Raw genomic sequence first — 27,785 nt, forward strand, 5'->3', positions numbered from 1 at the left:
TAGCAATTTGAGGTGGTACTTATTACAGTCTAGTAGCTTTCTCCATGAAATGGCACTATGGCTTTATATGGAATCTTGACCAAAGTTTTTTGTGGTTTTTTTTTTTTTTGATTAATTTCTTTATAGAACAGAAGAGCACTTTGGCAGGTCAGGTCATGTGTAGCCTGACAAAGTGTTCCAGTCCTTTTGCAATCTTTTAATAGCGTACAAAATTAGAGGATGCCAGAAACAGGTCCTTTTATGTGATAACCTTCCAGACACTATGCATGTTAAGAGTATGATGGCCCTCTGAAACAGAACCACAGATCCTGGGAACTGCATCACCAGATCTGAATTCAGGAAGATGAGTCTTTCTGAATCCAGGTCCAGCTCTCTATCCACTGAACTAACTAAGATTTGAACTCATGGTAAAAACAAAATTTTATGTTTAGACCGTCACCCTTTAATTAAAAAGGCAAAACTCAGGAAGTGGAATTTAAAAGGGAATTTATTACTATAAAGTTAGAAAAGTGTTGGTGAGAAATCAAAAATGAACAGACAGTGCTTCCAAACTGCCTGGCCAATAACATACATACATATTTCCCAAAGTCTCAAGTAACATACAAACCTTCTTCCAAAAACTAAGCCCCCACAATAAAACCTCGAGCTCAGAATATTTATACACTTTTTAGAGCCAAAGGGCATAACCCCTGACTCAGTGCCTCAATAGAAAAAACAAAAGGTACCTAGGACCCTCCTACAAAACACCTCCCCTAATCAAGCTTCCCACAATGGTCAGGTCCATCAATGGGTGGGAAAGATCCTCCTCAATCACAGTATTCAGTCAGAGGCATTTTTAGTAAAAAAAAACAGCAAAAGATACTAATTTGATTGCCATTACAAGTGCAAAATACTCAAGAAATGTTCGTTGGGGGTACATAAACACCCTTTAAAATACAAGCAGAATAATTTCTGTCCTCTAGAAATGTTCAGTATAAATATTCCGCGGGTCTTGGACATTCACATAAATGTGCTCATCACATATAAATGCTACATAAACAAAGACCTTTGTGATACTGGTGATGTTGAGGCTATGGGAATGAAACGTTCCCTTAATTTCTTTTTTGCTCTCATTGAGAGAATTAAATACAGATAGTAAATGGAAAATCAATGTTTTAGCCAAACTTTTCATATACGCAAATTATTAAGCCTATAGTACTTCTAAGGTGATCTCCTGCTAAGAATTCACTTTGATAAAATGTTTACGTTGACAGCAGAATGTTGGTTTGATTCATAAAAGACATTGCTATAATGAATCAAATAATCATTTAGTAAACATGTGTTAGATGCTGTCTATACGTTGGGGTACAAAGAAAATATAAAATGATTTCCTTACTGCCGGGAACGTACATTTTAAGTTAGGAAGCAACTTGGAAGAAAACATTAATGGATAAAGAAGATAGAGTTGAGACTTTGCCAACCACTTTTAAAGTGCATTAGCTTCCTTCCTCTTGGAAGGAAAAATTAAATATATATATATACTCATATTTAGAATAATCACTCTGTTGGTATTTGCTTCATATGTTTATCTTTCAGGAATTTTGTCATGAATGGACAAATTAGTTCAAAAGTTGTAAGCACTTACTCAATGCATATAAGAAAAATAAATATGGAACAAAACAGAAGGGAATTCATTGAGAACCTAACGTAGAAACATAGGATCTGGAAATGTGGGGCAAAAAGCTCATGTAGTGTGAAAAATTCTGGGCCTAGAGTCAGGAAGACTCTTCTTCCTAAATTCAAATTTGACTTTAGACACTTACTAACTGTGTAACCCTGGACAAGTCACTTAATCATGTTTGCCTCAGTTTCCTTCTCTGTAAAATGAGCTGGAGAAGGAAATGACAAACCACTACAGTGGTTTCTTTGCCAAGAAAACCTCAAATGGGATCACAAAGAGTGGAACATGACTGGAAAATGACTGAACAACAAGTGGAACTTCATTGTCATAAGGAACACCCAGGTGAAGGGACTCTTTCTATAGTCGATCAGCACCTTTGCTGCAATATATAATCTCAGAGTTCTGAGAAGTTAAGTGATTTGCCCTAGAATATGCCAGGAGCATGAGTCAAAAGACCTTGATCCCAGGGCCTCCTGACTTTAAGGCTGGTTCCTTTTCCACTGTACAACATTGCTTCTATTCTACACAGGTTTAAACTGATTCAGTGAAGAATGAAAAGCCAATATTCTGACTCCTCTGAGAACTAATTATTTCTAGGTTGCCTGGCGTGTTTTATTTTAATGATGATTAAGAAAAAGAAGGTTGAAGAACACATGATGGAGCCTATGGACCTATAAATTTGAAGTAAAAGTTCTTTATGAATTTCAAGGGTTCTGATTAGATCAGTGCTGATTGTATAACTTTATATGATTTTTCCCCTTTATTCAGGTATAATATATAATTTGACCAACATAGGGTATGGGTGTCCTGTGCTTTATTTTGTATTGTTTAGGTGGAAGGGTGGATCTCTGTGGAAGTTTGAGAGGTTATGTGTAATTGACATATATATAACACACACACGTATATTTACATAAAACATGCATATAAACATACATGTACTATATGAGTGTGTGTACATGTATATGCATATATGTGTATACATATACAAACATATGTGTGTATGTATGTATTGTGTACCAACAGACAGATGTGATTTCAAAGAATAAGGTATCTGAGAATCTCAGAGGTAGAAGAGGCCTCAAGAACCATCAAATTTATTTTAGTTATATGCAGAATTTTAAAAAATCCTTGACAGCTGGTTATAAAGGTTATTCATGAGCACATCAAGCAATAGGTTTAAGGACAGAAAAGCCAATTTCAGGTTCTGGACAACTTTAGTTGCTCAGAAAAATTTTCTTATATTGTGAAGTAGTGGAAAACACATCAGTTTGCTCCTGACTTAAAAATTTATATTCACTTATACACAAGGTACTAAATTTTTAATTCCCCAAATCCATTCATGTTGTTGTGCATTTCTCTCTTATTTGATCAATAGTCACCCATCAATCCTTAGGGATTTTTCTAATTTCTCTCTCCTCTCTCTCTCCTCTCTCCTACTTCCTAGCAGTTAATTAGCTGTTAAATAAAATGCTAACTTTTTTAGGGTGTGTGGGGAGATGTTGTGTTTCTTCTCTGATCTTGTCAAATGAAAATGACATTTCTTTGAGTGGAACATTTTCTGTAAATAAAAGAATAAGCACTGTAATTTAAGTGCCTAAATAATATCAAAATATTTTCTGACATTCCCAAATTAGTTCAAGAAGAAAACAGAATTACAGAATTTCAGAGCTAAAAGGGAGCACAGTGGACATCCAGAGTAGTCCATAATTAAAGGAAAAATTACTTGTTCAGCTTATGGAGCAAGAAGTCATCCAACCTTTGCATGACTGCTTTTGAAGGGAAATACCATTACCTCCTAAAGAAGAACATACTACTTTAGGATTGTTCCAACAGATAGGAAGTTTTCCTTGCACACATGTAGGGGAAATCTACTTGGATTCTCTCAGGTGCTGAAATAGAACAGTATCCTGACATCTCAAGGGAATTCCAGGGCTGTGAAAGTCACTTCGGTTTTATAGGAGAGAATAAACACCTGACAAAAATTTAGTATTGTACAGCATTCTCATTATTCACATGCACCTATGAATGACATAGCTAGGTGTATTTGTCTTTCTTTAAAATTCACATCATTCTAATATTAAAGTAATGACCATTCTCTTACTTTACCTCACATGAAACAGAGCAGAGTACCTTTACAATGGTGAGACAAAAGCATCATGAGGGAACTTTGTTTTGTTTTAAATGCTTTTTATTTATTTTTAACAACATTTTTAAAAAATATTTTGAGTTCCAAATTCTTTTTTCCCTCAATCCCTTTCTCCCTACCCATTGAGAAAGCAAGCAATAAGTTACCCATTATGCATGTGAAATCATGCAAAGCATATGTGTATGTTAGTCATGTTGCAAAAAAATTGCAAGAGAAGTAAATAAAATGACAAAAAAATACGCTTCAGTCTGAACTCAGAGTTCATCAGTTCTCTATCTGGAGGTGTATAGAATTTTTCATCATGAGTCCTTGGAAATCTTCACACATCTTTGTATTGATAAGAGCAGCTAAGGCTTTCATAGTTGATAATCATCACATCATTGCTCTATTTTCAATATTCTGTTTCTCCTTGCTTCTCTTTGCATCAGTTCATATATTTCTTCACAGGTTTTTCTGAAACTATCCCCTTTTCATTTCCTTTTTTTAACACAAGAAACAATAATTTATTTTTGTCCTCCCCCCTCCCAGAAGGTTAAAATTAAATGTGATATATTACTATATACATATTGATATATACATACGCATATACACATATATACAGACATACACAGACATATACTTTCCCTAACAAATTTTACTCCTGATCTTCATTTTTATGTTTGTGCCTACCTTTTTTTTTCCGGATCCTTCCTCTTTATTTTACTTCTGTTTCTTTACTTTACTTCTACTAGTTCCCTTGCCCTCCCTTTACTTAGTCTATTCCCTTCCAAGAATCCCTCTCCTATCCTCCCATTCCCATAATTCTAAAGTTATTTCTGTAGCTCCCTATAACCTATTCTCTCATCCTTCCCACTAAAGAGCCCTCCCTTATCCTCCTTTTCCCATTGATCTAAGCACCCTTCTATACCTCTCTTTGACTTATTTCCTCGCCTCCCCCCTCTAGAAATCCTTCTCTTGTACTTTCTACCCTCCCTATCTCCTTATCATTTTATTTCTTCTAAATTTAGAAGACCTTTATACTCTTCTAGATATGTATGTATTGTTCACTCTTAAACACATTCCTGATGAAAGTAGGTTACCGAAACTACCAACCCTCCTCCTCCATCTAATTCTTCTGCATTGATTCTTCCTCTTGCACTTCATTTGTATAAAATAATTACTCTTTTAGTTGTTGTCAAATGATTTTAATTTATAAAGCCATATCATACTCAGGTCTAACTCAGTCTTTCATATGAACTACCCAATTACTAGTGAAAATCTTAGACATATATACATTTTATGTATATAAAAAGTAAATGTTCTGTCCTTATTGCATCCCTTGCAATCAGTCTTTGGTACATATATTTGATTGTTAAAGTCTTTTTTAGGTTCTTCTATGAACTCTTTTTAGGCAGGGGACCAATTGACATTACTACTGGGGGTGGAAGGGGTTTCTTTACTTTAATATCCTTCTCTGAAGATGAACTCAGTCTTCTCTATTCCCATAATAATTTTCTGTGGTTGCATTCTTTCTCCTTTGACTGTGCATTTCTTTGTAGTAATAGCTTACTTTTTGTAATCACCTCTACAACTGAGCTACGAGGGATAGGCCTCTTGTTCCAGATCTTTAGTTCTCTCTTTAGCATGGTACCAAAACCGAACCTCCAGCCTCCTGTAAGTGCCCACAATCATGGGCATTCTACCCCACTGCTTCTGCACTCACTGGGGATGTGCTGGTTCCTTCTCACTCCCACCACTCTCCACAACACAGCTGGGTCTGGCATTCCTTGTCAGAAGAGATTCCCTCTGTCTTCCTGGCTCAGACACCCAAGTCCCCTCACTATCCTGGGGGTAAAAGTTCCAGTGGCTGGGACTGAGGTGGGTTGGGAGGCAAGCCCCAGGGCTTGCCACTTGCTTAAGTGGCTTGGCTCTGGTTGTTAACAGGGACCCTAGCCTAGAGGTGTTTACTCTTCACAGGGAATAAACCTCATCCTGTGATTTTTCTTCTGATCTTCTCGAATTGTCCCAGGAAGACCCCTGTAGTGGCCCAATTCTTATTTACTTTTAGATACACTTTGTTCACCCTAAAGTGCTACTTTATCTCTTTTGTGGGAGAAAATCTTGCAAGCTTGGAATTTTCTGACCTACTCTGCCATCTTCCCAGAATCCTCCCCCTAGGTAATTTCTAATAGCACGATAATATTCCATCACAATTATAGACCACAACTTGTTTAGCTGTTCTCCAAGTGGTGCACATTCCCTCAATTTCCAATTCTTTGTCATCACTAAAAGAGCTGCTTTAAGTACTTTTGTACATGTAGATCATTTTCCTTTTTTTTTTAATGTTTGAGATACAGTAATAAAACAGTGGTATTGCTAGTTTTATGTACAGTTTTTTTAGCCCTTTGGGTAGAGTTTCAAATTGTTCTCCAGAATAGTTGTTCTAGTTCACAATTCCAATATTGCATTAGTGTGGCTATTTTTCCACAATCCCTCCATCATTTTACATTTCCTTTTTCTTTCATGTTAGATAATCTGATATGTGTAAGGTGGTACCTTAGAGTCATTTTAATTTGCATTTACATAAGAGGAACCTTGTGCAAAGTATTCACAGGATCCTAGGCACTTAGATCTGGAACTAGAAGGAACTTCCAAGACAAGCCATCTCGTACAACCCCATTGTTTTATAGCAAACAAAACTTAGACCCAGGTACTTTAAGTGACTTCCCTAATATTATATGGCTAGGAATCATCAAAAGTAGAACTCAGATCACTTGGCTCTAGATCTACTAAACTTTGTAATGCACTGATTGCCTTGGAACTAATGGAGAAAATATCTTCCATGTGAGAATGGAATATTTGTACATAAAAACACCTGTGTACGTGTGTGACACATTGCAGGGGGGTGTTGTAGAGTGAGGTCAAGGGACTGATATCCTGGCCCTGTGTTTTCATTATTGCTGAGAATTTCAAATTAAAAAAGATTTCTCTAGCAAAGAATATCATTAACTGTACAGTAATTTAGGCCAATAGTTGCTCTCAACCTGATTTAGCCTGTCTGCTGAAATGGTTAACCTGGGATGTAGTCACTATGCATGCTGCAGCTTCTTGTAGCCACAGGTGAGAGTTGAGTGACTGATTAGACACCAAAGGTGTAAAGCAGCTCTAAAAAGGGTTTAGCAGCCCTCACATCAGAGGTTCTAATCTTTCCTGAACACCTATACACTCTTATAGTCCTATAATACCTGAGGATCTGAGAAGTGACTTTCCCAGTGTCTCACAAATGATATGAATCAGGGACAGTGGGACATAAATCCAGGTATTCTGACTCCAAAACCAGCTTTGTATTTATTAAGGCATACTGCCTCTCTCTTGACACATAGTAGGTGCTTAAGAAATGACTGTTGGATGGTAGTTAAGAGATTTTTAAAGCATCAATAAAATATAACTATACTTCTTAGTTCAGAATTTTGTCCTGATCTTTAGTTAGAAATATTCCATTTAGATTCAATCTACATGTTGCCAAAACTACATAACTTTGACAGTTTTATAAATGAGGCAAATAGATCTTTTGTTACTAGGCATTTAAAATAGCTAATTGAATATAATTTTTTAAAGATTTATGTTTAGGTTCCCTCTAGAAACAACATGCTTTTGCACATAGGGAACAATAATTCTTGTTGAAGGATTGTCAATCAAATAATCTGATGGCTTTACAGGTAGGAATGTGAATACATTAAGACATTTGCTTTCCTAGACTCTAAGTATTTATTTCCTAGACTCTTTAGACTTCATTCAAGCTCCAGGGCTGGGAAAAAGTTATAAAATACTGAATTCTTTAGGTTACAAAATGCGTCTCCTAAAAAAAAGGAGGACAAAAATTGACTTTAATCAGGAAATAGTGATGTTAGGATGGTATGTCAGGTTCCTTAGATTCTTTATAGGAATGATTGAGTACAAATCAAGTAGTAAACAGCTTCTATGATTCCAGCATCAGAGAATCACAGAATATGAGAAACAGAAGAGTCCTCCACAACCATCTGGTCCAATTCATGCATAAAAAGATTCCTCACCAAGCATAGCTGACAGGTGGTCATACTTCTCTGCTCACCAGTAAGGCTTCTTATAAAGTTGTCCTTTCCACATTTCAGGGGTTAGGGGCACAGTGTCCCCCAAATCTGGAAAATATGCATAAAATTATTTTCCCACTCTTTATACCAAAGAAGAATTCTGAATTATTATGGCACTAAAAGATAAAATATGTTGATATTATATAACATATATATATATTGCATTCCTGGGTTTCTAAACTTTTTCTGTGTTATCTTCTGGTCTTTACATGTCATCTAAAGCTTTGACAACATTCCCATTTAATTTTTCATGCCAATTAGAGATATATTGAAATCGTGATAGGGAAAGTCACAATGTGGAAGGGATAACTGTAGAAAGAGAGGGTGATTATCAAATGGTTTATCTTTCCTCTCAAAACCACTCTTCTTCCCTATTTAAATAAAAGGCATCACTATCCTTCCAGCTACCCGGTTTCACAGTCATTCTCTATTCCTTATTCTCCCTCAACTTATACATCCAATCAATTGCTTAATTTTGTCATTTCTATATCTGCAGCATCTTTTGCAGTGAACCTTTTCTAGATATTTCTATAGTCATAGCCTTGTTTCAAACTCTCATAATCTTTTGCCAGGGTTATTGCAATAGTCTTCTAATTGATGTCTCTTCCTCCAAACTCTCACTTCTATCTTTCCTCACTCTATACACACCTAACAAAGTACTTTTCATAAAGTACAAGTCTAAGCACATTTCTCCCCTATGTAATAAAGTCCAGTGGCTCCATATTGATTTTAAAATAAAGTATAATGTATCAGAGAATGAACTTGAACTCAGGTGGATCTGACTGAGTTCAGGACCTTATCAAGGAGCAATTAATTAACTAACAACTATTTACTTAATATTTACAATAAGCTAGTCACTGTATTAGGCTTACTTTTTCATGTGACACTGCATCCTCCTACATTTTTTATAGTAAATAACTAGGTGGAGCTGTGTATAGAGTCAAGGTCTGGAATCAGGAAGACCTGTGTTAAAATCTGGCCTCAGATACTTTCTAGCTGCGTAACCCTGGGCAAATCATTTGTTTGCCTCAATTTCTTCATTTGTAAAATGAGCTGGAGAAGGACATGGCAAACCATTTCATTATCTTTGCCAAGAGAACACCAAAGGGGGCCATGAAGAGTTGGACATGACTGAAATGACTGAACAACAAACTAGTAAAAGTGAGTTAGTAAATCTTTCTGTTTTTTAAAGATCTTGTGGCTATCAACAGCTGATAAACTTTTTCTGAAATGTCATAGATATTTATTCTTGCCATTGGGGATGGGAGGAAAGGAAAGGGGAAGGAAAAGTTTTTTAATGCTTTCCTTAGAGCTCTAGGTTGGTCAACCATCAAATTATTGCTTTGTTCACCTTTAGAAAACACAGTTGGTAGCAATTCGTACTTTACCTAAGACTAGCTGTTACATTTTTCATAACTATTAAATGAGTACTTAATGGACCATGTTATATAATGTGCCTTTGAGAATCAGGCCAAGCAGCATGCCTTCATTCATAGACCAAGAGCACACAGGTAGAACATTAAACAGCATCAATAAGGACAAATGATTATGATTCAGACACAATATATTTTCTTTTTTTTTAAATGATACATTATTGCCCCCTCATATTGAATTTGGGAGATTTTATTGTTCTCCCTGCATATGAAATAGATTTTTTTTGTTCCCACTTCCTGTCTACCTTCACTCCATAATGTAACCAAGTAAGAAAAATGCCTCCTGATTTCTTTTTTGGAGAGAGGGCAAAAAAAAAAGCAGGTGGAAATCTGCTTGTCTTGGAATGAATTGGCTCTGTAGTTAGCTTTCAAAGTAATTTTGGTACCTTGTGATTACAGAATGTAATTGAAAGTTGTTAGAACCTTTGAGAAATTGGTTGAATTTAAAGTCTCAGAGAATCACAGGAGGAATAATGCTTTTGTTATTTTGTTGAATATTTTTAAATTATTCAAATGGAACTGTGATCTCAAAATGTGGATATTCTCTCCAAAATGCTGATTGCAATTCATTCTGTGTGAATTTTGTCTGTGTCGCCCAAAGTTTTAGGTTCAAAGATGTAGAGCTGAAAGGGACCTTAAAGGTCATCAAGTTCAACTCTCCACTTACCCATTTATGTTACTGATGGGGAAATTAAAGTCAAAGGAGTTTAGGTGACTTACCCAGGTTCATAAGCTAGTTGAGGATTGAAAGAGAATTTGGGCCCATGTTTTCCTAACTGCAAGTCTAGCATTCTCTCCACTGTAGAACACTGTCCTTCTATCCAATGGACTGAAGAGAAGAGAAAGGCTCCTATATTTTAGCAGCAGCAACAACAACAACAACTAGTGTTTAAAGATTTACAAATAACTATACATATAATCTCATTTCCCTTCTTAATAAGTTTGGGTGGTGGGTGCTATTACTATACCCATTTTACAGATGAGAAAACTGAGACATGCTTACCAAGGGTCACACGGCTAATAAGTATCTGAGGATAGATTTAAGTCTTCCTCACTCCAAACCCAGTACTCTGTGCAAAGATTGTTGAATCATTGTGAGAAATAAAATACTACTAGTCTCAAAGAAAATGAGTAACCCCAGGAAGACAATAGAAAGCCTTACAGTACATAGACTGCATGTATAATGGGCTGCAACACATTTCAGAAAGAGATCCTGTAAAGAAATTAAATAAAATATGTCATAGAAGATATTATATTAGATTAAAATGCGTTAATCATTTTCAAGAATATGGCTTTCTACTATAAATTACATCTTAAAGCAAAATGATATAAAGTGAAATTCTGTCTGAATGAGGGCTATATCTGGCATACACCTGCTCTACTTTCTTTGGATATTATAGGAAGAATTCAAATGAGTTAGTAAAGAAAAATGACAGAAAATGAAATGAAAGTATTTATTAACTTATTCTCCATTCAAAGCTGGATCAGTCTTGAGGCGATAGCTGCTCAGGATCCATGGTGTTGTTTTTATCCTTTGCCCTTGGGTTTTCACATATAGCTAGCCCTATTCTCCAACGTTAGGTGAAACAGCTATAACTGAAAGGTCTGGAGTTACCCTTGTTATTCTCCACATCAGTGACTGGTTCATAGCCAGAGAGAATGAACGGGGAGTGAAATACCAAGTGATGCCCTTATTAGTATGTCTGTGTTTTTCTTTCTACATCTATATTTCATCCCTGGTTTACAACATGTCTTTGAAACTGTAGGTATGTCACTTTTATTATCTGAACTCTTTGATCTGTGGGCATTCTGAAGCACCAAGTATTATAGCCAGTCCCTCTGAAGCAGAAGAATTCAATGACAAGTAGATTGAACTGGGAACATTTTCCCTGTTTAGTAACTTAAACTTTCTCTGCTCTGGTTTTGTCATTTGAAAAACTAACAGCTTATCCTCCAACATCTTTAGCCCAGTCATATAGTACTTGATACTTCACAGACTAATTGTAGCTAGGGACCTCACTTTTAAGGAACTGATATGATGAGAGGGAAATAGCAGCAGCAGTACTCCTTGGATGCCTACTGCACAAGAATGCTGTGCCTTCTGGTTTTGTCCCCCCTATGTAATCTGAGGTTCTATTTGCTATAAAACATCATTATCACTTTCTGAAAAAGCCCTAAATTATAATTTTGAGGTTTATCAAGAAGCTATAGCATTATCAAATAAAAATAGAGTTTTGAATGTCCAAGTAATAAGTGATTTGTGTTTTCTACTTACCAACCAAATTTTCTCATAGACGGATTTAGTGTTTTCAAGTCAGCTGTATCAGACTGCATTTTTAAACAATACTTCTTATTAAAGTGATATTTGTCTCTTTCAAAAGAATTCATTAGATCTGACCAATTATAGTTTTAAGTAATTAGTGTGGGGTATGCCCAGTTCAGTGACTGCAAAGGCCATGAAACCAAAAGATATTATGATAAATCTTTGTATTTATGTGCATTGGCTACCATGACATGTGAGTTACTCTAAAATTAAGATGAAATGACTTACTTTCCTTTCATACTGTATGATGTTTTTAAAAAAGAAAATGTTTCTTAATATTTTCCACAGCTTGATATTAATTTCATTGATTTGTATCTTTTTGTGTGTGTTTGTTTGTTTCCTTCAGGCTGTCCTTTGGAGGTACAAGTTTTCTCAGCTTAAAGGTTCTTCAGATGATGGCAAAAGCAAAATCAAATTTTTGTTTCAGAATCCAGATACTAAGCAGATTGAAGCAAAGGTAAAAGCAAAGCGGCTTTCCAACTATCCACCTATAACTGTATTAATACCAATAGGAAGTAGAGGAAACTTGAATGAATTGATGAGGTCGTATGCTCATTGCTGTTCTGACTGCTTCTGAAATGTCTATCATGCCCCAAAGCATGGCTTGATATCAGGATTCTGTAGAGGTTGTTTACTGTAAGACCAAGTTAAAAGTAAAAGAAAAAATAAGAAAAGAAAATAAACCTGCACAAAGAAAAGTTAGTTTACGTTTTCTTTGTCTAGTCTTATGAACTACATGCACATTAGCTACAAAAACTTGTTAAAATGCATACTATTTCGTTTATTGCTTTATCTGAGGAGTTCTAGGTATAGATTATGGTATTTTTATATAAGATAATCATTTATAAGTATGTAGATACATAATCATATATCTATAATATTCTAAAGAAATGCAAAATATTATTAGCCTTTAGAATTATTTTAAATACCAGGGTATAGTTTACCTCAGAAGGTGCATATGGAATAAGAGGGGTGAAACCAATATTCTCCCTTCCTATTGTAAATTTTTAGTTTTGTAAGGTTGATGTACCATGCTAAGTATTCTGAATGTCAGTCACTAATGTTCTTAGAGTTTTGGGGTTTTTGGAACAAAGAGTGATTTTAACATGGTCAAATAAACTCCACCAAGTAAGTTAAACTACAAATAGCATATAAGGAAAGCCCATGGGACAAGCCTGAGAGAGGAGAGAAGGCACTGGACTTGGAGTCAGGAAGACCTCAATGCAAATTCAACTTTAGACACCTTCCAGTACCTTACTCTCCTCATTTGTAAAATGAAGGGTTTAGAATCAAAGACTTCTAGGAACTTGAATCATATGATTCTGTAAATTATAATCTCAGTTATGGTGGTGTGAGAGTAGAGGGTGGGGAGTAGAGAAATTAGTGTAAAGAAATGGATTCTGAAAAACCAAAACAAGATTGTTTAGAATAAAAGAAATTGTTTTGGTAATAGAAATTATGCATTAATGTTTTTAATGTGTTTCTTTTGTGAATATATAAAGGCAGGTTCAAAAGTGCTTTCCTTAAAATGTAATAAAACTGAAATTTATTATACTTCAATTATGTACGAAACAATGTACTGAGATATGTAAAGATGAAAAATGATAGTCTCATTGCTTACAGAGCTTATAGTCTAGTAAGATAATGAGAAGTCTAACTGTAAGTTAGATATTAATTAAGTCCACAAAAGTAATCATGCAGAGGACTTCAAGAGATTCAAGAAACGACTGGTCACTTCTAGCTGAAGGAATCAAGAATTGCTATAGAGTATTGCAATTACGTAAACCTTAAAGGAAGAAATGTATGTCAATAAATAAAAATGGAGGCAGGATCCTTTAGATACAGGGAAAGGTGTGCATGAAGAAAAGAGGAAAAGAATAAGATTTGTGAACAGGTGTAGAAACATAGATTGTTAGCAAACCTGTGTTAACAATGAACCCAGAGATGAGAAAACTTGGACCTAGACAAGAGAAATAACTTGCTTAAAGTCATACAGTTTTGTTTTGTTTTTGGAGGAGAGAAGGCAAGGTCATTGAGGTTAAGCAATTTGCCCAAGTCTGTCAGCTGGTAAGGGTGTCAAGGTCAAATTTGAACTCAGGTCCTCGTGACTCCAGGGCTGCTGCTCTTATTCTCCATGCCACCTAGTTGCCCCTAATAATCATACAACTAATGTATAGAGCCAGAATGCAAATATTTTCACTCCAAGACCAGTGTATTTTCCACTGTACCACATTGACTTCTTATCAATTTTGACCAAAGAACAGAAAACATATAAGCAGGAGGCAGTGTAGCTTAGTGAATAATGCACTAGATTCTGTATCTAGTTGAATGGCCTAGAGTAAATCATTGATCCTATCTGTACCTCAGTCTATAAGATAAAGGAGTCATTTTGTATAAACTTAAAAGTTTCTTCTAGTTCTAAATTCATTATCCTATGAATATGATGAAATATGATTGAAAAGGTAGACTGGAAGAAGATTATGGAAGTTTTTAAATGGCATATGAAAGATTTTACAATTTTTTGATAGTCAATGGAAAACCAATTGACATCAGGAAGTCTGATGATGAGAACTATGCATTAGACAGGTTATTCTAACAGCAGTATGAAAGAGAAAAGAGAAAAAATAAAGCCTGGGTCATTAATTAATAGCAGTTACAATAGAGAAGAAAAAAAATAAAGAGAGACTAAACTAAAGTGATGATTGAATTAAATGGGCATTTTGAGACATGAGGAATATTCTGATTGTAAAATCAATGGGTAGGCCACTGGTTAGATATATGGTAGAAAAGGAGTCCTGCTCATTTAAAATTTGGACTAGATGATCTTGGAGGTTGCTTATGATGCTAAAATTCTTTGATTCAGGCTTCTTATCATTCAATATATTTCTCTATGCTAATATTATTGCCAACATCCATAACGTGACAAATAAGATTGTAATTTAAGACAAATAAGAATGTAATTCAAATACTGTTTTTTCTACGCTTACTTTTTTTCCCATCATTTGTATTATGATAAATATTTTACTACAAGCACTTTGCCAAGAACTTGGTGGCTCCTGCCATTACCACCTGGCATTAATACTGAGTTCAATGAATTTATACAGCATATTAGAACATATTACAAGTTTCAGCATTCATATTGACATCACCAGGATGGACTACCTTGAAAGCGTTCTTCCCATATTCATTTAACAAAAGGCAAGCTGTTAGAAGGATCTTCTAAAGAACCATCTGGAGCCAGTCTTTCAGCCAAAGAACAAGATAAAGGAAACAAATTCTTTTCTAATCAGAGCAACTGCTGAGGTTGAATCACTTTGTATTTCTACATCTAAAAAATAGTCAGCTTGAAAAATGGGCATCTCCATGTGAGTTAAAAGATCATATTAGCTAAATGAAGAGAATATTATATATGACAGGGGGAGCTGTAGTCTTATGTTAGTGCTTTTATGCCTTGTGGTGTCTATTAGGAGTTTTTTTTCCTAAGTTCTCACAGTTGCATATTCAAGAACTTTGTTAGAATGAAGAGAGTAGTTCTATAGCAAAAAAGGGCGGGGGAGTTGGGGGGGAAGTGACAGCGCTTCTCATATGTTCTTGCTTGAAGCAAAGCACAAATAAAATACAGTTCCACAGTATGAGTATGTTCTTGAAAGTTTACTATATGGTTAATGTAGTAGAACATTTATGTCAGAAAGGTAAGAAAATGACAATTTAGAAATTATTTTTCAGTGATAAAAATTTAAACTTTGCCATGATTAATGAAATTTACAACTGGTTTTTGGTACATGTAAGTTTAGTATATATAGTTGTGAGGAAAGGCATATGTCACCAACAGTGATTGCCTTCTAATTATGGTGTTAGATTTTCCTTAGGTGTCATTTCCATCCCTCCTTCCTATTTTTTTTGTTATTTATGCTACCTTTAAAGAAAATATATTTTCCCTTCCTGTCTCTCTCAACTGTGTCTATTTTATGGAGATTCTTTTTCAGGATGATCAACAATCCTGCTCAATTAAAAAAAAAAAAACTCAACTGGATCATAATGCATTCTATCCCAAATCTTAATTTTAGTACTCTTTGAAGCTTTTTGCTGACTTTATACTACAAGATTTGAGATTAGCCTCCTAAGCCTTTCTGCCATCCTTATTCATTTTATGAGCAAGTTATTACCATTCACCTTCATAGTAATGATTATTGTTTCTTACAAGATATTCTGTTTTAGTATTTCTTTTAAAATGTGTAAAATCTATGCTAGATAGCAATAGTTAAAATATCACTCAGTCTCATTGATACCCACTTCTCTCAATTTAAACCTTGATTACTTTTTTTGTTACCTTGTTTTTCTCTTAAATCAATGATATATGTGCTGTTGGTTTTTATTATTGTAATTTCCTCTCTATCCCTCAAACACAAAAATCTCTCCTCCTCTCTATCCTAATTTACAGTCCTTTTTTTATTTACATATTTTTAGTTAATATAGTCTCACTCATTCTCTCTCTCTCTTTTTGAGTGTATCTCTTTCTGCATCTGTCTGTTTTTCAGTCTCAGATTTTGCTTGTTTCTCTTTCTCTTTCCCTGTCTCTTTTATTTAACCTTCCTTTTTTTTTGTCCAGAGACTGTGAGGTTCATGAGATCGCTTCTTGTGTTGTAGCCATATTACAAGAAGCATTAAGTGCTTTTCTCACCTCTTTTTCTCTTGCCCCAGAGTATTTCTTATTTGAATAACAAAACAGGGTAAAATATTAACTCAAATTATTTTATTTTTCTGAATATGTGAATTGGATCATCATACTTATCTTTGTGGTTTTTATCAATTTTCATTTTGCTCTCACCTAATATTCCTAATAATTTCTTTTATGATTTAATATACTGTGATATTCAGATGTTGTTGTTTTTCATCTTGGTTTTTAAGGAGACCAAAATCCAAAAATTGTGTCCTACACCTGCTTTCTAAGTTGTTAATGATACTAAATCTTTCCTGTGATATATTATAAGCTCATTAAAGGGCAGGTTCTATTTCATTGTAATCTTTTTTCCTCAGAGCCCAACACTGTTCCAAGCATACAGCAGGTGCTTAATAAGTGTTTGCTTCAGTAATTGATTTTTTTCAATTTTGCTAACTTTTGACTTTGCTCTAATGATTCTGACTATATCATTGGATTTTTTAGCTCTAACTCCTCTTTTTCTGTTTTTTAAGGGTCTTTGCTGCTTTGCTAAACTATCCAGTTTCTATTCTATGATATATTTCTATTTCACCCCTTGTCTCCTTCTTCCCTTTTTTAATGCTTTGAAATCACTTTTAGGGTTCTTGTATTCATTCCATACTCCATTGTCATCTTCTGTAGTTATTGTACAATTACTTTCTTCTCAGTTTTTATTCTGAGGTTCTCTGCTACTATAGTATTTGTGAATTGTATTATTTTTTCTGATTAATTATCCCATTTCTCTGATCATTTTTTCACTAACAAGGTCTTCCATATGTTATTCGTATAGTTTATTTGGCACATTTCTAGCTCTTATGAGGCAGTGAGGAGAAGCTTAAATAACATTAAGCTATCATTCAATGCCTTGATTTCCCCTGTTTCTCAGAAGAAAATAAGAATTATTGCATTTCAGGGGACAATTATGATACATGTATGATCCTTATATGAATCCATTATTAGGTTAAATGGTATTTTGTTTGTTTGCTTTGCTTTCAAAATCTTCATTTGGTTGACCTCATGACAATTATCAGGTCTCTTTATTCACAAGGGGTAGAATAAGTGATTCATACGTTTGATTTTGCCAAACTTTTAGAAGTATGATCAATGCAACAAAAAGAACAAAAACAACAAAAACTTCACTATTCCATTCATTCCTGGACTATTCCCTTCAATGAATCAATGATACTTCTTAAAATTCCTACTAATGTCCTTTTTTTCCTATAGAGTAGAATGGGTCATGGTGTCTATCACTTCAGGTGAGTAGAGAAGACAATGACGTAAACAAGAAAAAATTTATTCTTTGATTGATTGATTACCACTCTATGCTTTTCTCCTTGAAAGTCTTTTTTTTTTGTTCTCAACCCATCATGAATTATTCTAAAGAGAAAATTATATTTCATGAATCTTTATGAAAGTATAGTCAAGAATATGTTTTTAAAATTCACTTGGGAGGAAGGAGAGGAGGCAAGACAGACTGTTGATTTCTTTTGTGTAGGGAATTCCTAATGAGGAAATTTCCCCCACTAGTACCTATTTGGCATAGACATATAGGCAACTAGGTAATACAGTTGATAAAGGCATTGGACTTGGAGTGAGGAAGACCTCAATTCAAATCTTACAGACATTTTCTTAGTTGTGAGACCATGAGTCATTTAATCCAACCCAACCTCAAATTCCTCATCTGTAGAATGGGTAATATTGGAACCTAATGAAGAGTTATAGTGATGCCTAAATGAAATAATATATGAAAAGTGTTTTACAGAATTTAAAGCATTCTAGAAATGCTAGCTAGTACTTTTTTTTTTAGTTTTAGCTTTGAACCTTTGAGTGTTTCTTGAAGGATAGAAAGGTTGTCATTTCCTGAAACAAACAAAGTAGGTATGCAGCAGAAGCAAGATTTGAACTCAGGATTTGAATTCACTTCCAGGAGAGTTCTCTAGCCACTATATCATGTTGGCCTCTCAATGATATATTCAGAAACTATTTTATTTGAGTACAAATGCTTGGTACATTTATAATGTGAACATGATGCTTCATTGTCTCATTCATTATGAAGTGGCATAAAGGAAAAAGAATCAAAATTAAAGATTAAGATTAAAAAGAGTTACAAAGTTCTTGAATACTTTCTACAAGCCCACTTCTGAAGGAAATAAAAGTTTATCATCTAGGAGCCTTCAGCTTCTCTATTTAGTCACTCATAAAAAAAGTTTGATAAGAAAACACTTGCAGATTTTTGAAATTCACATGACTGAGTCATAAAAGTTGGTCTAAATCATGGCTATATAAAGTGAGGGTGAAGTGGTGGCACTTGGGAATGAAATGAAACTACAGTGAGAATCTTTGACATGAAACTCTCCCCGTGGGATTCTGAGTATCTGGTATTTCTATTCTGTAGTTTACTTTCAATTTTTAACAAAGATTTCTCAAGAGATTATTGCTTTTCTTGAAGTATATCTTTGGAAAAAATACTATATTTTTAAAGGTGATTTAATTTTTTTAAATCTTGGATGAGGACTTTCCCTGTGGAATATAACTCTATTTTTAAGATGAGAATTAATTGGAGAAGGACACAACTTATATGGATTTCTGATAAGTGAACAGTAAAGCAAATTTATTCTGTAAGCTAAAATATATGTTCATTATAAGATCAGTGTACATGAAATACTTTTATATTCCCCTAATTCACTCTCTTTTCCTTATTGCTATTGTCATATTTTAAGAAAATATTAAATACATGAGATTCATGTTTGTGGAATATCCCCTGAATTTGCTAATCACTTCAAAGTATCCTTGATTCAAGGCTTAATAACTGTTTATGTATGGTCCAGCTTGGTTAAATGACTGGACACTTACTTCCTATGTAAATTTGATTTTGTATGCTACCACAAAAATGACTTTATATGACAAAAATCTGTATGTCAATCTGTACGTATATATTACTTGTTACAATACAGATTTTTATAAATGACAAATCATTAGGTTATACTATATGTAACTGCCTAAAATATGGAATAAGCACAATCAGGTCTATATTTTCTTTTTCTATTAGTTTTTAGTTTCACTTCTATATTTCTTCACCATTTTGTAACAAAAAAATCCAGGGGACATTCTCATTCTAACTAACATGCTGGAAAATGGACTCTTGGGAAAAGACTTAACCAGCAAAGTAAAAAATCCCAAAACAACTTTCAAAGGACTATAAATAGAATCATGCTGAATACAAACATTAAAGAGCAATGACTGACTTCCTCTGAGGAATAAATTAATCATTTTGTCAAAAATAAAATGGAATAATCATTTTATTTATTTTAAATTATAAAATAGTATTTTTAAAGTTTTCTATTAGTAAAACTTTACCTATTATCCTTCTTGCAGATTCCTCTCTTCTATCCTTCTACCTTGGCAGGCTTTCCTTCTATTTTTGAGTTGATAATTGTTTAAGTTAGTTGACTGTCATTTCTGTTCAACTCCAAGTACCAAATAATGTCACAATAATGATGCCAACCTTACTGGAGAGTTTGTTTAATCATGATATAGTAACAATGAAATGAGTTCAAAAGAGATTATTATATTTTTGTATGGCAGCCCATGATGTAAATTACATTTTCATAAAAAGGTGTATCATACTTTTGTAGGAAATATATCACCACTCTGAGTTCATATGGCAGGTAACTGCTGTCCAGTTATATTTACCACAACATAGAAATCATAAAGGTAAAATCCTAGGTCTTCTTATTATGCTCATGCATAGGTTCAGAACTCAGCGAAAGTCTAAACAATTGTTAGGATTCAGAAGCCTTCTTACAGGCAAAATTATGTCAGTGTCAGAGAAATAAGTCTTTTACATATAACAATCTTGCACATTCCTCTTGGACCATAGAAGTTAAAGAAAAGAAAAATTCAGTGGCATATTGCCTCTAGTGCCATAAAAGTTAAATGAACAGTCAAAATCATAATCTCATATATTCCTTAAGGAAACAAATTCTAGCAAACAAATTCTATAGATAAACTAAGTCAAGTTAAAGTTTAATATTTAGTAGGTTAATATATAGATTGATTGAGGGAGAAAATGTAAATGTGACAAAGATAACCAAGAAGAATCAGTGGCAGGGAAATCATTACTTCATCAGTTAGCTAGGGAAGCTAAGAAATGATTAAACTACTTTGACTTCTCTTTAGCTTCTACCTGGGGAACATCTGTCTTCCTTTATTTCATGAGTCAGATATTAGTCAGATAAGGTTAATATTAATAGAAGACAGGCTTTCAGTTAACCAAAATTTTCAGAAGGAATAGCCTTCAGTTCCAAATAAAGGGGAATCAAAAATTTAAAAAAAAAATTCCCATAGAAGACAGACAAAATGCTTCATAGAACTATCACTGTGCTAAGACATGAAGAAAATTTTGAAACAATTCTAGTTAGCTGGCAGTTCATATATAAATACAGAGCAATAAGCAACAAAATTCTCTGTCATAGTATTGAGTAATATTCAATCCAGAGATCCTGATATTCTCCTTGAGAATAATTCCTCTCACCTTGATCCATTTGGTTGGAGATCAATAAAAGAAGATGACAACACTAGAAGAAAAAAGTTTCAATTGGCATCAGTCTGTGGGCAATCTCTAGGGGGAGAGCATATCAGCATATTCACAGGGCAAAGGGAGATACAAGCACACATAACACAGCTTTATGGCAACAGTGTAAGAGGCAAATAGTGCTTATCAAGGGAGGCTGTTAAACTACTTACCTTACTTGGGGAGGTTGAGTAAAAAGGACAGAATGTCAAGTGATTTGGGAGACAGAAAGTCTTAACCATGGCATTATAACTTGTTAACCTTGTTGCTTTGAAGAGTTCACAAAGATCAGGTCTATTCTAGTAGGATTGTTTCCATGTAATTAATTCCATCAGACCATCTTGGTGAGGCAGGAGATTAAACAGGTCTCCAGTAATTCTCATCAGACTTTCTATGGGGCAAGAGGTCTCTAAAAATAAAGGCCTCCTTCAAAATAGAATCAGTGGATTTATCTTGCTGCATAAAATACATTTTGAGGGTCTGTCTAGTAATACAACTCTGTAACTCCCTTTCTTTGATCTTTAAAGCTACTTTTTCCATGGATATGTTTTCTTCAAATTTGCAGTGTATGGGTTTTATTCGTTTCCTACACAATAGCATGCTATATTTCCCCCTAAAGTGCACAGCTCTCTTTGAGGGAAAAAAATGATGAATATTTTCAGCAGTAAATGTAAGAAATGTGTGGTCAATTAGGGATGTTTGTTCCATACTTGAATCATATGAATTGAGAGAAAAAAATATTCTTGTTGCTTTTTTTTGGACTTTATGAAAAAAAATGTTCTGAAAGTCATATAAGTTTTTTTAAGCAATTTATAAACACATGCTCAATAGTAATTTTGGTTTTTTACATACTTAAGATTTCCTTCTGAAATTCTTTTGGACTTCTTATATACTGTGACAACACTTACAAGCATTTCTTTCCAGGCAAACATAATGAAATGTGTACTAAATAAAACTATAGGTATGGTTCCATTTGTCCAAGAGGTAAATAAATACAGGTGGAATAATGGAAATCAATATCTGAAAATAATGTCAATGTATTCTGTCTTTTTAATTTATTCCATCTGGTTTTCATGGAAATTTTCAAGACAATTCTTTAGTACTTGCTCTTTGCAAAATCTTATGTATTTCTAAACTATTGATATAATAAGCAACATAAAAGGAATGACAGGACCCATCAACAAACATCACTGAGCCCACAATAAAGGCTGTAAGCCAAATATGATTAAGTGAGTGTAATGATTTTTGCAACCATGTACATGGCTGAAGTCGAGTACAGTGATGACAGGAGTTTTACATCAGAACTGTATAGAATTCAGTGGAGTGGAAGGCTTTCATCACTCAAACAGCAGATGCGGTAATTCCATTTTTATATTAGCATAGAATTTCAGCAGCCCAAGGGAAAGGTGTTATTGGATAACCTGCTCTTTCCTAACTATAAGAATAGGAAATAAAATAATGAAAAAATAAAATACAGAAGCAAAGAGACGTTTGTACATAGATATCTATCTTTATAAGGACCTATAGTTTCATTGATGTAAGAAACACCCTCTTCTAATGTATTTCAACAACTTTTCTCCAACTACTACACTTAATGGTGGAAAAGTTAAGTGACTTCTTGCTCAGAATCATACTGTTAGTATATGTCATAGTCAAGATTTGGATCTAAGTCTCCTTGATTCCACCTCTCTAAAAATAATTATATATTTAAAAGGTAGACACTTGTAGAGAGGCAAGCTAGATATTTTAAATTGGGGGGGGGCAATTAAGCCTCATTTCTTGGCCTGTTATTTTGGTTTTTTTTTATATTTCCTGTGTTACCCTTCATTACCACACTTGGGGTTTCCTTGACAAAGAAATTAGAGTGGTTTGCCATTTCCTTCTCCAGCTCACTTTACATTTGAGGAAATTGAGGAAATATGGCTAAGTGACTTGCCCACAGTCACATAGCTTGTAAGTAATCAGCTGGAGGTTGGATTTAAATTCAGGTTTTCCTAACTCCAAGTCCTGTACTCTTATCCATTATACTACCTATAACGGTATAATGGATAAGCTGCATATATACACACAGGTATAAATGTATATATGTACGTATGCATATGTATATATGTATGTATGTGTATGTATTAAATATAATAGTAATCATGAATGACATTTCTGATTATTCTGAAATATTTCCCCAACATTTCTGCTAAATGTCCATCATATTTGGACTTTTGATTTTTACACGTGTTAGAAACTCCAAAGGACATTCTTTTCCTTTATAATCTGTAATATATTCTAAAAAGTCAACAATATTTTCTTTATCTGAATGGAAAGATATAAACCAAGAGTTCTTAATCTGGTGTTCATGAAGTTTAAAATAAGGAATATTTTTGATAGCTAGCATGCTTTCCCTCTCCCTCTCGCTCTCTCTCTCTCTCCTTCTTTCTCTCTCTCTTTGTATACACACATGTATTCATGTATACATGAGTTTACATGTATGTATATATGAATATATAATTTAGATATATGTACATATATTATTGCCTTCATTTGAAATTTTATATGTTTATAATTATTATTTTGAAAAAGGAATCCATGAGTTTAACCAGACTGCCTAAAGGGTTAATGATCACTGATCTTAATTTATTACTTTATCTTTTTAAAAATGAAAGCATGTAATTATTTAATATATCATTTTCTTTCTGCTTGTCACCATTGAACTACATATTTTATCTATTTTAGCTGTTTCAGACTACTTAAAAAATTATGTCTCATTAAATGTGTATGACGAATAGAAAATATGAGACAGCTATGGTCAAAGTATTGATGGAACTACCAATTGTTCCTTTTATTGTCAACAGCAAACACATTGGTCAGTATTATGATTGTCACCTTTTTAATCAGTTAGGATGGTTAGCAAATTCAAAGGATGAGACTCTTGTTTTGACATTTAAGAAGTCTCTCTATGCAAGATGTAAATATCTCTATTTATAATGCATTAAGGCTTTGTTCTTATGTTGATGATGATTCCTTGACAAAGTTCATGAATTTACTTTGTTCTAGGTATCAAAAGAATAACCTTACAACAAGAAAGCTCATAGCTGCTAATGGTCTGGTGAAAACTCATCCCTGATGAAATTAATGTCTTAACTATACCTTTAGATAATCTTTAAAATGCAGAACAGAAAAAAAAAAGAACCTAAACTAGTGGGGAAAACATCTCTCCCCACCCCTTTCAGAACACAAAATAAAAAAGAAAGAAAGAAAAGTGGTAAGTAGAATTTTAGAAAACCTGGATATGATAGAGTTCTGCAGAAAAGTGAATAGGGACATTATTTTTCTCAATGGGACATGGCACTTACACAAAAATTGACCATGTATTAGGACATAAATTCAAGTGCAGGAATGCAGAAACATTAAATGCATCATTTTCAGATCATGATGCAATAAAAGGTCCATGAAAAGATAGATTAAAAATTTATTGGAAACTAAATAATCTAATCCTAAAGAATGGGTGGGTCAAACAACAAATCATAGAAATAATCAATAATGTAATCAAAGAGAATGACAATGAGACAACATACCAAAATTTATTGAATGTAGCCAAAGCAATACTAAGGGGAAATTTTATCTCTCTAAATGCTCACATGAATAAAATAGAAAAAAAACAGATCAGTGAATTGGGCATGCAGATTAAAAAACTAGAAAAAGAACAAATTAAAAATTTCCAATTAAATGTCAAATTAGATAGTCTGAAAATCAAAAGGGAGATTAAAAAATTTGAAAATAAAGAACATTGAACTAATCACTTATTTTTATGAAAAAAACAATAAACTAGATAACTTTTGGTTAATTTGATTTAAAAAAAGATAACCAAATTACTAATATCAAAAATGGAAAAGTGAATTCATCACCAATGAAGAGGAAATTAAGGCAATAATTAGGAGTTTTTTGCACAATTGCATACCCATAAATCTGGCAATATAATGAAATGGATGAATATTTACAAATATATAAATTGACCAGATTAACAGAAAAGGAAATTAAATAAATAATTCCATTTTAGAAAAAGAAATTGAACAAGTCATTAATGAACTCCCTAAGAAAAAATTTCAAGGGTCAGATAAATTTACAAGTGAGTTCTACCAAAAAATTCAAAGAACAATTAATTTCAGTACAATATAAACTATTTGGAAAAAATAGGCAATGAAGGAGTCTTACCAAATTCCTTTTATAACACAAATATGGTACTGATACCTAAATAAAGAAGAGCAAAAACAGAGAAAGAAAATAGAGCAATTTCACTAATGAATATCAATGCAAAGATTTTAAATAAAATATTGTCAATTCATCACCAGGATAATACACTATGACCAGTGAGATTTATAATAGGAATACATAGCTGGTTAAATATAAGAAAACTATTAGCATAATTGATTATATTAACAACAAAACTGACAGAAATCATATGATTATCTCAATGGATGCTGAAAAAGCTTTTGCAAAAACACAGCACACATTCTTATTGAAAACACTAGAGAACATAGGAATAAATGGAACTTTCCTTAAAATGATAAGTGGTATCTATCTAAAGCAATCAGCAAGTATTATCTGTAATGGGAATAACCTAGAATCCTTCCCAGCAAGATCAGGGGCGAAACAAGGATGTTCATTATCCCCCCTATTATTCATTATTTTACCAGGAATGTTGCCTTTAGCAATAGGAAGGAAAAAAAAGAAATTGAAAGAATTAGAATAAGCAATGAGGAAACAACACTGTCCCTCTTTACAGATGATACGATGATACACTAGAAAATTGTAGAGAATCAACTAAAAAAACTACTTGAAATAATTTACAATTTAAAGTTGCAGGATTTAAAATTACCTCTCAGATCTATGGAGAAGGGAAGTATTTATGAGCAAACAAGAGATAAAGAACACCATGAAATGAAAAATGGATAACTTTGAATACATTAAATTGAACAGATTTTACACAAACCAATGCAACCAAGATTAGAAGCAAAGCAGAAAACAGGGAAACAATTTTTACAGTCAGTACTTCTGATATAGGCCTCATTTCTCAAATATATAGAGACCTGAGTCAAATTTATAAGAATATAAGTCATTCCCCAATTGTTAAATGGTCAAAGGATATGAACAGGCAGTTTTCAGATGAAGACATTAAAGCTCTCTATAATCATATGAAAAAATGCATTGATTAGAGAAATACAAATTTAAACAACTCTGAGCTACCACCTCACACCTATCAGATTGGCTAATGTGACAGAAAGGGAAAATCATAAATTCTGGAGAAGACATGGGAAAACTGGGGCATGTTGGTAGAATTGTGAACTGATCCAACCATTCTGGAGAGAAATTTGAAGCTATGCCCAAAGGGCAATCAACTGTGCATTCCCTTTAATACATCAATACCAATACTAGATCTGTATCTCAAAGAGGTCATATAGATGGAAACAAGTCTCACATGTACAAAAGTTTTGATAGCAGTTCTTTTTGTAGTGGCAAAGAATTAGAAATTGAAAGGATGCTCATCAATTGGGGAATGGCTGAATAAGTTGTGGTACATAAATGCAATGGAATTCTATTATGCAATAAGAAATGATGAACAGGTCAAGTTCAGAAAAATCTGAACTTACATGAGCTGATGCTGAGTGAAGTGAGCAGAACTGGGAGAACACTGTATACAGTAACAGCAAAATTGTACAATGATCAACTATGGTTGACTTGTATCTTCTCAGCATTATGATGATCTAAGACAATTCCAAAAGTCTCATGATGGAAAATGCTATCTAAATCCAGAGAAAGAACTAAAGAGTCTGAATGAAGATCAAAGCATACTATTTTCATTTTTTTTTGTTCTTCATGGCTTTTCGCCTTTTGTTCTGATTCTTCTTTTGCAACATAACTGAAATATGTTTACATGATTGTACATGTATAGGCTATATTAGATTGACTGATATCTTGGGTAGACAGGGTGAGAGGGAAAGATAGGAAAAATTTTGGAACTCAAAATGTTGTAAAAAAAAGAATGTTGAAAACTATCTTCACATGTAATTGAACAAAAGAAAATGCTATTTTCCCCTTTACACCCAAAAAAGAAATGCTAAATTTAATCAAATTGAATATGAGGGGGTTGAAAATTAATGATATTAAAAACATTAAGAAATCATTTTAATTCTAAAATATGTATGATAATATAATAAAATTGAGAACTCTAATTCTGCTGGAGAGAGTTTCTGGAAAGATAGGACAGGATGTCTATATATAGATAATGAACTTGAGCTCCTGGCAGGTGTAGTTTGTCTTTTGGTGTAGCACTCTACCCTCAGGAAACTTCCTATAAGGTGTTATTCTGAATTCTTAGACCACATAGAAAATAGAGCCAAGGGATAGTGATGACATAGAAAAAAAAAAAAACAAGCATAAACCTTACTCCGCCCTTTTACAATGAGGTGTTTGGATGCTGTGGGTCCCAGGGAAGTGACCCAATTCATTATCAATCCTAATTTTTTTCCACTTTGAGGAAACCCTTACTCAGGATAATACCGTCAGTATAGAGGACTGTGTAGGTCCACAGGAGTCGTAGAAATCCACTAGAAAGGGGAGGAAGATGATTAGACAATTTTGTAAAATAAAGACAAGAATTCTATGAGTATATACCTTGATTATTTTTACTACTATTGTTACCACTGCTCCATTTTTTTGTGGTAACTGACAAATTCTGATATTTCAAGAGGAAATTTTGGGTCAGAGAACTAGCCAAAAAGAGATTATTTTTGAGATGCTCCTAAGATTATATTCAGCCTATGAAATTAAATAAAATTAATCAGAGATTC

At 33.6% G+C, this 27,785-nt stretch overlaps 1 protein-coding gene across 1 annotated transcript in view; it reads left to right on the top strand.

Moving 5' to 3' along the window:
* The window catches only part of SNTG1 (syntrophin gamma 1), a 1,083,450-nt gene that overhangs the window by 1,036,670 nt on the left and 18,995 nt on the right, over positions 1 to 27,785 (top strand). The window contains exon 18 of the mRNA XM_072604568.1: positions 12,018 to 12,128. Within this exon, the coding sequence (XP_072460669.1) occupies positions 12,018 to 12,128 (111 nt within the window). The remainder of the gene's footprint in view (positions 1 to 12,017; positions 12,129 to 27,785) is intronic.

The sequence above is a fragment of the Notamacropus eugenii genome, chromosome 4, assembly GCF_028372415.1.
Source record: "Notamacropus eugenii isolate mMacEug1 chromosome 4, mMacEug1.pri_v2, whole genome shotgun sequence".
NCBI lineage: Eukaryota > Metazoa > Chordata > Mammalia > Diprotodontia > Macropodidae > Notamacropus > Notamacropus eugenii.